This window comes from Melanerpes formicivorus, unplaced genomic scaffold (genome assembly GCF_026170545.1).
Source record: "Melanerpes formicivorus ecotype bairdi unplaced genomic scaffold, bMelFor1.0.p_v2 SCAF_18, whole genome shotgun sequence".
In the NCBI taxonomy this organism is placed as follows: domain Eukaryota; kingdom Metazoa; phylum Chordata; class Aves; order Piciformes; family Picidae; genus Melanerpes; species Melanerpes formicivorus.
The window spans coordinates 7,480,300-7,493,723 of NW_027142370.1; the positions used below are offsets into that span (position 1 = coordinate 7,480,300).

Below are 13,424 nucleotides of genomic sequence, written 5' to 3' on the forward strand. Positions count from 1 at the left end.
TGTCATCAGGAACCACATTCTTAATCAATTACAGCAACTGCTACAAAATACTGATTACTATTAAAAAAAAAATCACTAAAAATTACTGTTAAGTTCAACTAATGCACCACTTACCATTGCCTCCACTTGCTAAGAGACACCATTCTAGCAAAAGCACACTGCACAATTAAAAGCTAAAAATATATTTAGAATAAAACTTCTCTTATCTTTATTTAGAATAAACCAAACCAGGATGGAAGAGACCTTCAAGATCACCGTGTCCAACCCATCAATCAATCCAACCCACCCAAACAGCTAACCCATGGCACCAAGCACCCCATCAAGTCTCCTCCTGAACACCTCCAGTGATGGCAACTCCGCCACCTCCCCAGGCAGCCCATTCCAATGGGCAATCACTCTTTCTGTATAGAACTTCTTCCTAACATCCAACCTGAACCTCCCCTGGCACAGCCTGAGACTGTGTCCTCTTGTTCTGGTACTGGCTGCCTGGGAGAAGAGACCATCATCCGCCTGTCTACAACCTCCCTTCAGGTAGTTGTAGAGAGTGATAAGGTCACCCCTGAGTGTCCTCTTCTCCAGGCTGAGCAACCCCAGCTCCCTCAGTCTTTCCTCATAGGGCTTGTGCTCCAAACCCCTCACCAACTTTGTTGCCCTTCTCTGGACTCGTTCCAGCAAGTCATAATATAAATACAATGTTTATTCAGTCCTTAATCATTGCTCCTCCACTGCTAACCCAAGAGATAGGCAATGCACTACTGCAGCAACAAAAGGCTTGCACAGTGTGGTTGGATTCTACAAACAACACACAGATCTTTAGAGCAAAGAATGTTTTTCAAGTGAGCAATCACATCAGGAGTAAGACCATCGTGTTGGCAATGTTACCGTGTCAGACAGGGAACACAGCACCAGATACTTCTCAGAAAGATCTGTATTGTTTGTTTTGTTTTGTTCAAGGGGTAGTTTCTAAACATGCCTGGGCTTTACTTGGTGGTCAGAGGTAACCTATATTAGCTGCTACAACTTGTAGCTAGGCACATGTTCTCTAACACTCATGTGTATGGCTCTTTGCTCTAACTGAAATAAATAGCTGCAAAACCTGTTTTCACATAGTTTCTAATCAGTTTCTAATACTGGCAATACTGCAGACAGGAAAATTTGGGGTTCATTTTTCTAGAAAAGCAGAAAATATCAAAGTTTGTGGGGGTTTTTTTCAATCTGAATATTAAATATATGCATACAAACACAGAGGTTACTACATCATTCTGCACAGATTATTTCATCATTTCATTGCAGCAACATTAAAGACTCAAAAGAGCCAGTTAAGCCATTTTTTAATGGATTTGAAATTATTTATCCAGGAAAGTCTTAGGAGTTGGTGTCATTCTGTTAACTTCATTGAGGCAAAAATACAGCTATAAACAGTAGGGCAAGAGGAAAGAACTTTCACGATCTAGCAACTAGGTAGCAAAATAAATCCTTTAAAAACTATCAAACGAAGCTAAAAATAAAATGAGATATAAATTCAAGTTTTAGACTGTGGTCAATCGAGGTCTAGACAAAACCCAATGTTTGTTCACTGCCTAGTCTCCAGTCTGCTCCAAGTTTGAAAAGGTAATTGAGCTCAGTCTATAATTACTGGATTAGATACAGATGGGCTCTGTACATTTCAGGGGAGGAAAGAACTGTTTTGATTCATTTTATGATTGCCTGTAAGGTCAAACTTTTCAAAATGTACTTTCATCTGTTAAATGGTTTCTCAGAGTCCCAGGGGGACATCTTCAATAACTGATGTTTTAAGCAATTTGGGTCTATCAGATCCAGTCTTTGAATGTAATACGCTGTCCATTTTCTAGAATTACAGATGTGCATGTAGGTTAATTGCTACAACTCATACATAGTTTCAAAACTACACTCAAACATTGCAAGTTTTACCTAACAGCTTCTATGCTTAAATATTTGTAAAGCTGGTTTGGTTCAGGGTACAGAGTATCTTTGGAAATATAAACAACACCAATTAGAAATGTCCCTAAGCAGAATTCCTTCCCATTTGTCACAAGTTTCTGAGAATGCTCTTTTAGGACCCAGTGCAACAATGTATGGATAGTCCCAGGGAATTCAGTCCACTTCTTAGAAACAAACAATATAAATGTAAATGGCAGAACATGCCTTTGTAGAAAATCCTTAAAAGCACTTGAGAAGTCTCCTGTCAGTCATTTCTTATTTGAGCTTTCATCCTTACTGTCACAACCTAAAATGAGCATTAAACTTTCACTCTGGTAAGAATTTTTTGGAAAAATCCTTTAGGTAAAGCTGCAAAGTGATGACTGATTGTTTCAGTACAACCAGGATTTCACCTTGCAACTTAAAATGCCTTGTTTAGTTGAAAGTTCAAATGCTCCACAAAGGGAGCTCTGATCTCAGTTAGGGGCTCTCAGAGATGCCAGAATAGCAATGTAAAGCAGAAGACACATCATGCAATCAGAAAGCAATAGTTCAGTTCATAGTCTTAGAAGAGGTAAGAAACTTAATTCTGAAAAACTTGCTATTGAAAAGTTTCACTTTATTTGCATTGCAACAATCTTCTTGTTTATAAAGTTCCAGTAAGAAAGCATGTTTTGTTACAACACACATTTGCATTTAATCAACAACAACATCTTACTGACAGCAGCCTCAAACGATTGTCTTTGCAAGATTGGACACCTACAGAGTTGCTCTGCCAGAGATGTAGTATTTAAGCACTGGTAATCAGGACAGTAGAAGATATTTTAGTGTTACCATCTTTTGCTTCCAAGTGTGCCAATGTAAGAGGCTTAAGAGCACAGCAAGTTCTCTCATGTAATTTCCACATTAACATTTATTCATATTAAAGTCCTCCCCATAAGGAACAAAATCCAAAGTCAAAATCAACCACCACAAATCCCCAGCACAAAGATGAATGCTAGTAACAGAGGTAATCAGGTGCCTGCTCTGGCAGAAGATGGTGCCTGGAGGCAAGGAGAAAGTTTTTCATAGAGAGAGTTGTTAGCCATTGGAATGTACTGCCCAGGGAGGTAGTGGAGTCACCATCCTTGGAGGTGTTCAAGAAGGGACTGGACGTGGCACTTGGTGCCATGGTCTAGTAGTCACGAGGTCTTGGGTGACAGGTTGAACTTGATGATCTTTGAGGTCTGTTCCAACCTGGTTGATTCTATGACTATCATCACCAAGCTCTTCAGAATTCCCAGTACAACTTGCAGGCCTTGCTAAAGGAAGAAGCTCTTCCACTATATTTTAAGAATTGATTAACATAAAATTAATTTGTTTTAATTAGTTCAATCCATAAGATGCTGCAAACAAACTTTTTTTTGTTACTTTTTGTAACAGCAGCTCTTTTATAAATGTAGAAGCATCAGTAATAACCACATATACACAAATTATTTTAATGGTCTGTGAAGTAACTTCTGATTATTAGTGTTCAAACCCACAAACATACTCACAAATACACTCAAAAGCTAAAATCCATGTAATATTAGCATTATCTTCCTTCCTGTATCTTTAATAGGTGCTTTTAAGTGTATTTCTATTAAATTGGAATGACCTTGAGATTAGAATTTCCATTGGGTGTATATGCTTAATTCAGTAAAACAAGAACCAGTCTTTAAGAGCAATAGAGGAAAGGCTTTTTTCCCTTCATCACACACAAAAAAGCTTCTTTCCAAATAAATGCACATCCCTTGTTCCCCCTTACAAAATGAAATTATAGTAGTTCAAGCATTGTGTGAACCCACAAACTGCTCCTGAAACTACTACAATTTTTCAGACAATAAATTATGAAGACATGGTGAAGTAACAGCCAGACCACAGCGCTGTGCGTTCTGTATGCCGTGACACGAAAGAAAAAGAAATCTAACAAATTATACTAGGCTGGTTTAGACCAACTTATTATCTCTTTGATTTGTTTTCCCCTTTTTTCTTCTCCTTCATATTTTTATTATCTTAAAGAAGTGTTTTCCTGCATTTGCTGAATGCTCCTTCACATTGTCTTAAAAACTGTAAGAAGCAGTATCTGAGTCTCAGAAGTATTTCACATCTACACTTTAATGGTTTCCACTATGAGCTACAAATCTTAGGAATTGGAAACAACATCATTAAGAGAAAAAGTGCATGCTTACAAGAAGCTGGTCTTGCTCACATTATGCTGTATCATTGTCTTTACACAAATCTTTTAAAAACAAAGTAAGGAGATGTCCATTTCAGTTACATAAAATCAGTGAGTATGCAGAGTACAGCAATGTAGTAGCATTTAGCCAATGCATACCTCACATTGGTTAGCAACTCCCTCAGTCTTTGAAAACAAAAAATTAACTGTCTGTAGATCCATTCATCCACTGAAATTTGTGAGGAAAAAATCAGAAACAGGAAAAAACCTAACCCACAATACTAAAAGACACTTGCTTACTGTACATGAAGTAAATTCCGTGGTATATAACTAAGATTCAGCACCCTGTGAATGCTAACATGAGTATTTCATTTAAGGAATACTTTAACACATTTCCCTGTAAGTTCACTTCATATTAAAAAATATAGACAGATCATTCATACATTCACACAGTCTAAGGGCAGACTGATCAGTCATAGGTCACTGGGGCAGTAGTCTGGGATTTGGAAAACCAGTATCTAGTTCATTGCTTTGGTATGACCTAGTGTCCCACATGTAAAAAGGAATTCCTGAGCCACCCCTGTGCATTAACTCCTGCAGTACTAGTTGAGAACAGCGTACATTTTACAATATATGCACCTGACTCTGAGATTTCAATTGATGCAGAATCCACCAAACAAGGACCAGCAGAATCTTCTCAGCATTGTGTCTTCACTTTTTCATAAGACCTATGAGCCAGCTGGAGATTTTTTTTCTTGTGATCATGTCCCCTAACAGGAAAAGAAAAAAATTCTCTGAGTAGATTTTTTTCAGATTTTAGAATATTTTTGTAGCCCTTTTCTATCAAAACCAGGACAACCTTCCACCACCATATTTCTAAAAAAGCTCAGTAGCAGAACTGGAGAGAGCATTTTGTCCTTTTCACAGTGCTATATGCCTACCCTTTCATTGGTAGTCCCCTCTGTGCCACATTAAACTTACATAGTATTAAAAGTTAAGTTTATTTTGCCATTGATTTCTATGTGCAGTATTTACTGGGAGCCAAAGAGCTCAAATTGTGCCCTGTCCTGTCAACAGTCCAGACTGATAAATGCCCCACTCACACATACAAAGGCAATACCACAGTCAAGAACCTTTGCATACATGCAATAACTTTTTCCACACAGTTGAATATGCCATGCCTCAATTTAAGCCTACATAAAGAAACACTTGCCCTTGAATATCACAGCAGAAACTACAGTATGCACACAGCACACTGTCCAGCTGAACGGGCCCACAGAAAGTATCCATAACAAAGACAACTGAATAAAGGAGAATTCTGAATTAATCAAAAATTTGTAGCTGTCACTTGGGAATGGGTATGGAACAAGGTTCTGAAAGAAGAATATCCCAAGAACACACACATCTGTTTAATATTACAAGCCAACTGTCAACATCCTAAGTGAAGTTTTAATTTAATATTTTTTCTTTCTTGATGTTTTACCTTTGGTCAGTGCCTTGTGAGAGTATCAACTTTCTATAAGGAACTGTTAAATATAAGGAAATGTTATTGTAGCATGTTTATAAAATCATAGTTCGAGAACTTTCTCTTTTTTTTCCTAAAGCCTGACCACAACATAATTATCTGCAGGACATTCCAAGCTCACAATTGCAAGCTCCGGTTCCCAAGCAATTTTAAACAGTATCTACTGTACAGAACATACAATACTGCAAACGCCATAACATGATAGTGTTTCCAAAAGTCAGCATTAGAGCCTTTAGACATGGTTTTTATTTTCAATAAATATTTGTTTCCCTGCTAATGGTTTTCATCACCATTACATGTTTGTCTTCCACATGTCAGCTCCCTATCAGCATTTCTTTTTAATAAAAGTGAAGCAGATATAAAAAAAAGCAGATATAATATAGAACATGCCTTATGTTATACATCAAGTGTCACAAGAGCAAGCAGTATGTTCCTCTGCACATGTTTTTCCTTCTTTCCCAGGAAAGAGTAAGACTAAAAAGGGGGGGGGGGGGGGTAAAAAGACAAAAAAGAAACCACCAAACACAGTATTTGTTAAAGGGGAGATAAGGTAGGAGCAAAAAAAAGAGACCATTAGTTCAGTCAATAATTCTCAAAGGAAACCTGGAACTTCTTCAAGAAAGAAGTCTCAAAAAGCCTAAGATTTCAAAATGTTTCTATACTGCAAGAACACCCAAACTACCTGAAAATAGGCAAGAAAACCCCCAAACTACCCGAAAATAGGCAAGAAAAACCCCAAACATAATGCAATTACATCTGTACTTTACAAACGTAAAACTTCTAGAGCAACTTAGAACTCCAAAAGTCCCTTTTTCTCCCCAAACTACCAATACTCTACCAATACACCTTGATTTCAACACGTGTCTGACAAGCTCCCCTGCTCTCCTGTCCCCTTCTCTGGACGCTGTTTGAGGACTCAAGCTATTTTTGGTATTATTTAAATACACTTTAAGAAAAATAAAATCATTGAATGACCACATTATAATCTTTATTAGAACACTAAAATATGATTCCACATTGGAGCTCGAATAAACTGAGTCAAACCAAGACCCCTTCTCTTATTTTCAACCACAGACCAAAATCACATTAAGAGCTGACAGATATCCCCACAGAATTATCATGAACCCCACTGAACATTCAGTTGAAAACCTTCTATCACTTTCACCCTTGCTAGCCAGCTGAGACATGGAGAGGTGGGAAACACCAGACAGCTGCATTTGTACTACAGAAATGAAATATTCAACTTAGAATCAGTGAGATTGCACCCAGATTCAAAACTGTTTAAATATAAACCAAAAAAGGAAATCTCCAGTGGGAAACATCAAGCAAACTATTAATAGTAGAAAGGCAAAGAGGGAAAAGAAGCTGGATTACATTTAACTGTATCTGGTTTTTGTTTTGCTTGTTTGTTTCTCAAATGCTAGACAATACCTATGGAAATGGAATAGATTTAAACTGGAGCCGATGCAGTACCTCAGCTTTTCTACTGCTCTCACCATGCTCCCTGAAAAAAGGAGAGCAGAGTCAGAATGAAAGGGTAAAAAGGGACAAACACACACCTAGAAGCTGATACCTTGTCACTATAAAAATGTAGGTTTTTGGTAGACAAAGCTTTGACACACCACCCTGAAGTCAGGAATTTTGCATTTTCAAGAAGTACCCATCATTTACAATTCTGTGCAGTTACATCACATTGGAGTACTTTCAATCCTAAAATTGCTAGAAATTATTCACCAGTCCAATTTTCACCCTTTAATTGCTTTCACTGCTGAAGCGATCATCTCAGCTATCAGCTTTTAATGTTTGCCCGCCTGAAAGACTTCCAAGCACAGTGGTGTGACATTGCAAAGAGAGTACAGTTACGTAATACTTCACTGAAAAATTATACCATTGTGTCCATGGTGAAACACACAACACAATCCACTCATTACCAAAAATCACAAGGAATCAGCTCAGCATTACAGCGATAACTAATCCTGATGAGCAAACCCCATCCTAATTAGCAAAAACACAAGCATCAATGCTACTTGTTGAAAGCAAAGATTTGTAACTGATCTTTGTGAGAAGCTGAAGTCTTTATGCTTTGAAATAACTGTTCCCTGAGATTAAGAGAATTGAAACTTTCCCTGCTGATCATACCTGTGAAGCGCAGCAAGCACGCTCAATGGCACTAGCTCCCCACTTTATATTTCAGTACACTTCAGAGTTCAAAGTAATCAACATGTGATGACTCAGAAATTGTTTGTTAAGCGAAACAGAGAAGGAAACAAATAAGAATTCACAGGAGGTGTCAGTTTAATGGACAACCATAGTCAGGAAATAATTCATAGTGACCATGTATATGGCAAAACAGTTACTCCAACAATTGTAAGTCAGGAAAGAAACTCCCACAACCAGCCGTGACAGCTGAGGAAAGGATGAAATCAAAGTCCTCAGAATAGGAACTGGAGCATTAGGTACTTTTGGACTCTCAGCACCACACAAGGTGCAGTTAGTCAAAAGAAAACTAATAGCAAACTTTCAATCCTGCTGCTGAATTATATTCACAAAACAATTCCCATGGAATTAAGAATGTACTTAAAACCAAACAATCAGCGCAGGAGGGACAAGGACAGACATTTGCACAGACATTTCCCAAAATGTAAGCTCTTCCTTCTTCCCTCCAGGTGAGCCTATACCCTCACAACTGTTACTGGTGTGAGTTCTGCATTGCACAGGGAACATTAGTGATTTGACATTTAATCCTATTGCATTAAGCAAGGTCAGCATCTCATTCATCACCACCCCCCCAAAAAAAAAAACCAAAATTAAAACAACATTTGCCACAACTAACTTTCTATGTGTTTCTCCTCTACTTACTAAAATCATCTACATCTTTCCCTTCCATCTCTGAGGCTAAATTTCTTCTCTAACAAAGGTGAAGGAAATGAGAAGTAAAACCAATAAATGCTCATGGTAAGAACCTAACATTAACCATAGTTTGCAGAGGGAAAGAGATAAATCTGAAACATCACAAAGCAGAACACCTAATCCTCATTCGAAAATGTGTAATTCAGAATCCTATTTTCTGCCTAGAAAAAGGAGAAGGGCAACCCATGTGCATGTAAGCAAGTACAAAAGGTAGCATCACTGGTGAACTTTGAAGAAAAAAATGGCTTTTCATAGCTGTACATGGAAGAAGTCAGAATTAGTTCTAACTACCTCAGCTATAGACCTAATTTACTAGAACTTACTTCTCATTAAAAGTTAAGTAAACTGAAATATCACTTGCCATCCAAAATTTGGCATAGCCATTAATCTCTAATGAAGACTATAACTGGCTATACCACAAGCAGTATATATTTCCCTTTGCATCCAAATATTCTCTCATGGGGGTTACTGTTACGCAGTCAGCAGAGTGAAATCAATAGCATGAACCTACCTTAGTAAATCAGAATTTTTTGAGTATAAACCCAAAACCATTAAAGAACACCATTTTAACCATTTCTGGCCATTTCCCTTACAGCACTGGTTCATATCAGCTATTCAGTCATATTTAGGTCGTGCAATCTTTAGTGCGTTGCCTGTGTTCTGCCATGGAATTTAACGGTGCCACTCTTCGATACGGAAGTTTTCAGGGTTAAGCCCCATTCAGGGCTACTCTAGACTTGGCACATGGATGTCCCATCCTATAGAAGTTAATATAGCAAGATGGCTATTGCATGATTTTGGCTACTGCATGATTTTGGCTATTTCATGATTTTGGCTATTTCTTAGTATTTTAAAAAGCTTAGCTATTATTTGATACATTCTGGGGACACCAAATTGAACCAAAGTCAGAACCAACATCATCATAATTATTGCCATATTCCAATGAGACATTTCATACTTGGCCTTTTTATTCATACAGTTTTTTATTTTAAGACAGGGATGATGTTGCTCCCTGCAGACTGGTACCCCCACTTTCTGTCCTACAAGAATTCTCTTATCAAATAACAAAATGTACAAAGACATACATGAAGATCCCATCTTTGAGGACAAGGCCGAACGCACCGGCTCTCCATCTCTTCTAATAGCAATGCTCTTTTGAAATACCCCATGGGCCGCATCCGAACAATGAGATACGTTGGATTTATGCAGCTATGAATGAGAATCTGTTTTACTCACAGCACACAAAATCAAACAAAAAGCCACAAAAACACAACAGACAAAAAGGCCACCACTCACCCATGTGTAACCAGAGCAGCGTACTATGATAGTCAGGTGCCCTTGTAACTAACAAGTTTGCTCAAAAGTTATATTCAGTGTCATTTCTTCTGTCACAAGAACTAGTTTTGTAGACAAGTTTTATGCAGAGATTTTTCCTCCTCATTAGATAGTTTTGATGTGAATATTGGCCTATCATACCAAATTTTTGAAGAATCAGTTAATCATCCTACAGAATCCATACACAGAGGTTATATGAATAACAGATGTTGTAGCCCCATGAATCTGGCATCCTTATGTGTTCAACAGCTTCAAACACAGACATTTGATCATTTTGAAATTTGGCATTTAAAGACTTAGAAACATTTAACCTTTCAAATTTTCCATTCTCAAAGATACGTTTCCAGATATGTTCAGTATTGCTTTATGAAGAATTCATGCTCCAGCACTTTGTTTTTTAGCTCTTTGCAAAACTTCACAGAAAACCATCTCCCTAGCAAACACAAAATTTCATTTATGGCTGTAATCAAGCCCACCACAAAATTTTGCTTGGCCATTAAAATAGCTTTATTTCTGTTCATAGGCTGTACCAGCCCTTATTCCATTTCTCCAATATACACTGAACAGTCAGCAGGGATAAAAAGTTCTCATTCCTTCAAGATTTGTAAATAACTAAGAAGCAAGGATATTTGAGAGATGATACAGGAAGTTAATAGGAAAGCCTTAAACACTCAGTTTTTCTAAGATTGGCCTAAAATAGTGCCAAGCAACTCCCCAAACTATAGATCCTTTAATATCCAAATATCCAAATCTGCAAGTTTAAGACCATGGTAAAGCTACAAGCAAGTGTCACAAACTGGGCCTACAGTTTTGTCTTCTAAGGAACCCCTCAACAATCATTTCTTACCTGGTCCTAGTCAATATGCAACTGGCAAACAGGTGGAGAGATGCAAAAACACTCACCATATTTAGGACGTTAGTCATTTTCCATTGCATACCAGACAACTCCATTGTACAATGGAGCTGCAGACCAAAAATACCCAAACTACATAAACAGTGATGGTCACTGCTGGGGCTGAGAAAATCTTCACCTAAGTTCATGACCATAGCACCTGATTTAGAAGAGCATCCCCAGGCAAATGGATCAGTTGTCACGATTTAACAAGATCGCCGGCACTCTCTGCAACTAACATCACAAATGTTTTAGACAAACTCATAACGCAGTCTAAACGCTGGATGACAGGGTAAAGAAACAAAACTAAAGACAGCATATACGATGCAACGTGGCAAACTCTCATACTCGCTATGTCAGTTCTCTTACGTGGCAACTAGCATGCGGAAATAGTAATGTGAGTGCACGTAGGACCGCAGCGTTTTGCACGATCAGAAGCGTCAGCCCTCAGAGAAAGGGGCTGCAGCCAGCAAAGCCCCCCTCGGGACGGCCCTGCGGCCCCCAGCCCGGGGGGAACGCGGGCGACAGGCGGGCTCGGAGCCGCTGATCTGCCGCCGGGATCCCGGCTCTCACGCTGCGCTCCCGCCCTTCTAGCCCACACCCGTGTGGGAAAGAGCTGCCCCAGAGTTGTTTGCGGGCGACTCCGGGGGAGGCCCGCTCGCCCAGGGTCCCCGGGGAAAGCTCCGAGGCGGGGGTGAAGGGGGCGGGCTGCCCAAACGGCGGCGCTCAGGCGGAGCCGCTGCCGAGGCACCGTCCAGCGCAGGCCGCCTGCCGGCCCGACTGCCACTCGTCCGCCCCGTGGGGCCTGCGCGCCAGACGCCGCACTCACCACCTCTCGGGCTCGGCTGGTGAAATCGCTCTTGGAGCGGGCGATGCTTCGCTTCAGCAGTTCATCCCTGGCGCTGTCCCCCGCCGCTACCCCTAGCGCCTTGTTGCGGGTCTTCACAGTCTTCACGCTAGCCTTGAAGAGCAGGGTGATGTCCACCGCCATGGCGGCCCGCCCCTCGCCGCCGGCCGGCGCCGGTGCCGCCGCGCACCCTTCCCTGCGCAACGCGGCCCCGCGCGGCGCGTTCCGCCCTGGTCTAAGCCATGGCTGCCGTCCTGCAGCGGGGCCGAACTCCTCGTCAGATACCGCGGTGCAAGGCCGAATTCAGGCAGCTACGGGTAGCTGGAGCTGGAATTTGAAAGAAACGTTTGCCTCCTGCCTCCGCAACCCATCTCCGAGAAGGAAGCGCTGTCCCCCTGCCCCTTGTCTGCTGCCTCCTCCTATCCCATAGCAACGTTGTGGAGTAAAAGGTCCAACGAAAGGTCGGGGTCCCGAGCACCCCCGGTACGGCCTGGTGGCAGGTGTCGCCAGGTGGTGCTGTGAGACGCGGGCTCCTGAGTCTGAGCTTGGAAGCTTGATCATGGGAAGCCAGGTTAATTACAGCTGATCCATGCACGTTATCAGATCTGCACTGGGATCTGGGGTTAGCGCTGGGGAGAGATTCCCTTGCGAGGTGCTCACACGTGTATGTTCCCTCATTACGTGTCCCTGAGCTGTATAGGTGGAGCAAGCTGCTTATGCCTGGGAAATGCAGCAATGAATTCTCCTCCACCAGGAATCACACAATCATACAGTTGCCTGGTTGGAAAACACCTTAAGATCATTGCATCAAATCATAGCCTAACAACTCTGTGTACACAACTGTCACACCATGTCCCTAAGCACCTCATCCAGACATCTAATGGAACCTATCCTCTGAGATGCTCCAGTCTGCTGCCATCCGACAATGGGACAGTATCACCCCGGTGCCTAGAAGAGGTACCACACAGTGAGTTAAAATACAGAGCTCTGTGATCTAACTGATTGTGCTTTCTGAAATAATCTTTGTTTCTGAGGCAACTTTATTGTCATGTTCAGTGCAGTATACTATGTGAAACTGTGTGGCACAGAGGGGAAAACTTTTGTATATATATATACACACACGTGTATATATGTGCCATATAATACTCTGGGACAGAGTAGACACAATGTAGTTTTAAACTGTGGTCTCACTGGCCCAAAGCATGTTTCCTGAGATGGTCTCCAAAGAACACAATTTCAAAATTCTATCTCTCCCTAGTGGAATGGAACTTAGTCAACCACAGCTATTTTTTGTATCTGCTCCAGAGTATCAAGCTTTCTTCCCTTGTTGATTAGTAGTGTGTTTTAAGTTCAATTCTCATCAGCTCAGCCTTAGCTACAGATTAGTGGTTACCTCATAGTTGTATTGTGATTAGCATTCATTCATACTTTGTTATTATTGTTCTATTTTAAATTGTGGGTTTGCTGTGGTAGGGATGTGTGGTTCTAAGGAGAGGAATGGCCTGGTTTAAGTCCCTGTCCTCGGTGCTGGATTTACCATCAAAATACATTTAAGGTATTATAAAACTGGACAACAAAGGAAATGAAACTTTTCACTCCAGGAATGCCAGTAGTGTTTTCCTGAGCCTCAATCCAAATGCCTTTCTTCTTTCAAGATTAAAAAAGTCAGTATAAAGGGACTTTGGCAAAGGACGTGTTTAATAAACCTGTGTGGCATTCACACATAGTAAATAAGACACTTTCAGGCATGTCTCCTAAAATTGGTTGGTTTTCTTTC

The 13,424-nt window shown here is 40.5% G+C and overlaps 1 protein-coding gene across 1 annotated transcript in view; it reads right to left on the reverse strand.

Moving 5' to 3' along the window:
- Positions 1-11,830, reverse strand: part of STX18 (syntaxin 18) — a 47,360-nt gene extending 35,530 nt beyond the window's left edge. The window contains exon 1 of the mRNA XM_068149489.1: positions 11,630-11,830. Coding sequence (XP_068005590.1) covers positions 11,630-11,791 — 162 coding nt within the window. The 5' untranslated portion in view covers positions 11,792-11,830. The remainder of the gene's footprint in view (positions 1-11,629) is intronic.
- Between the last annotated feature and the right edge of the window lie 1,594 nt (positions 11,831-13,424).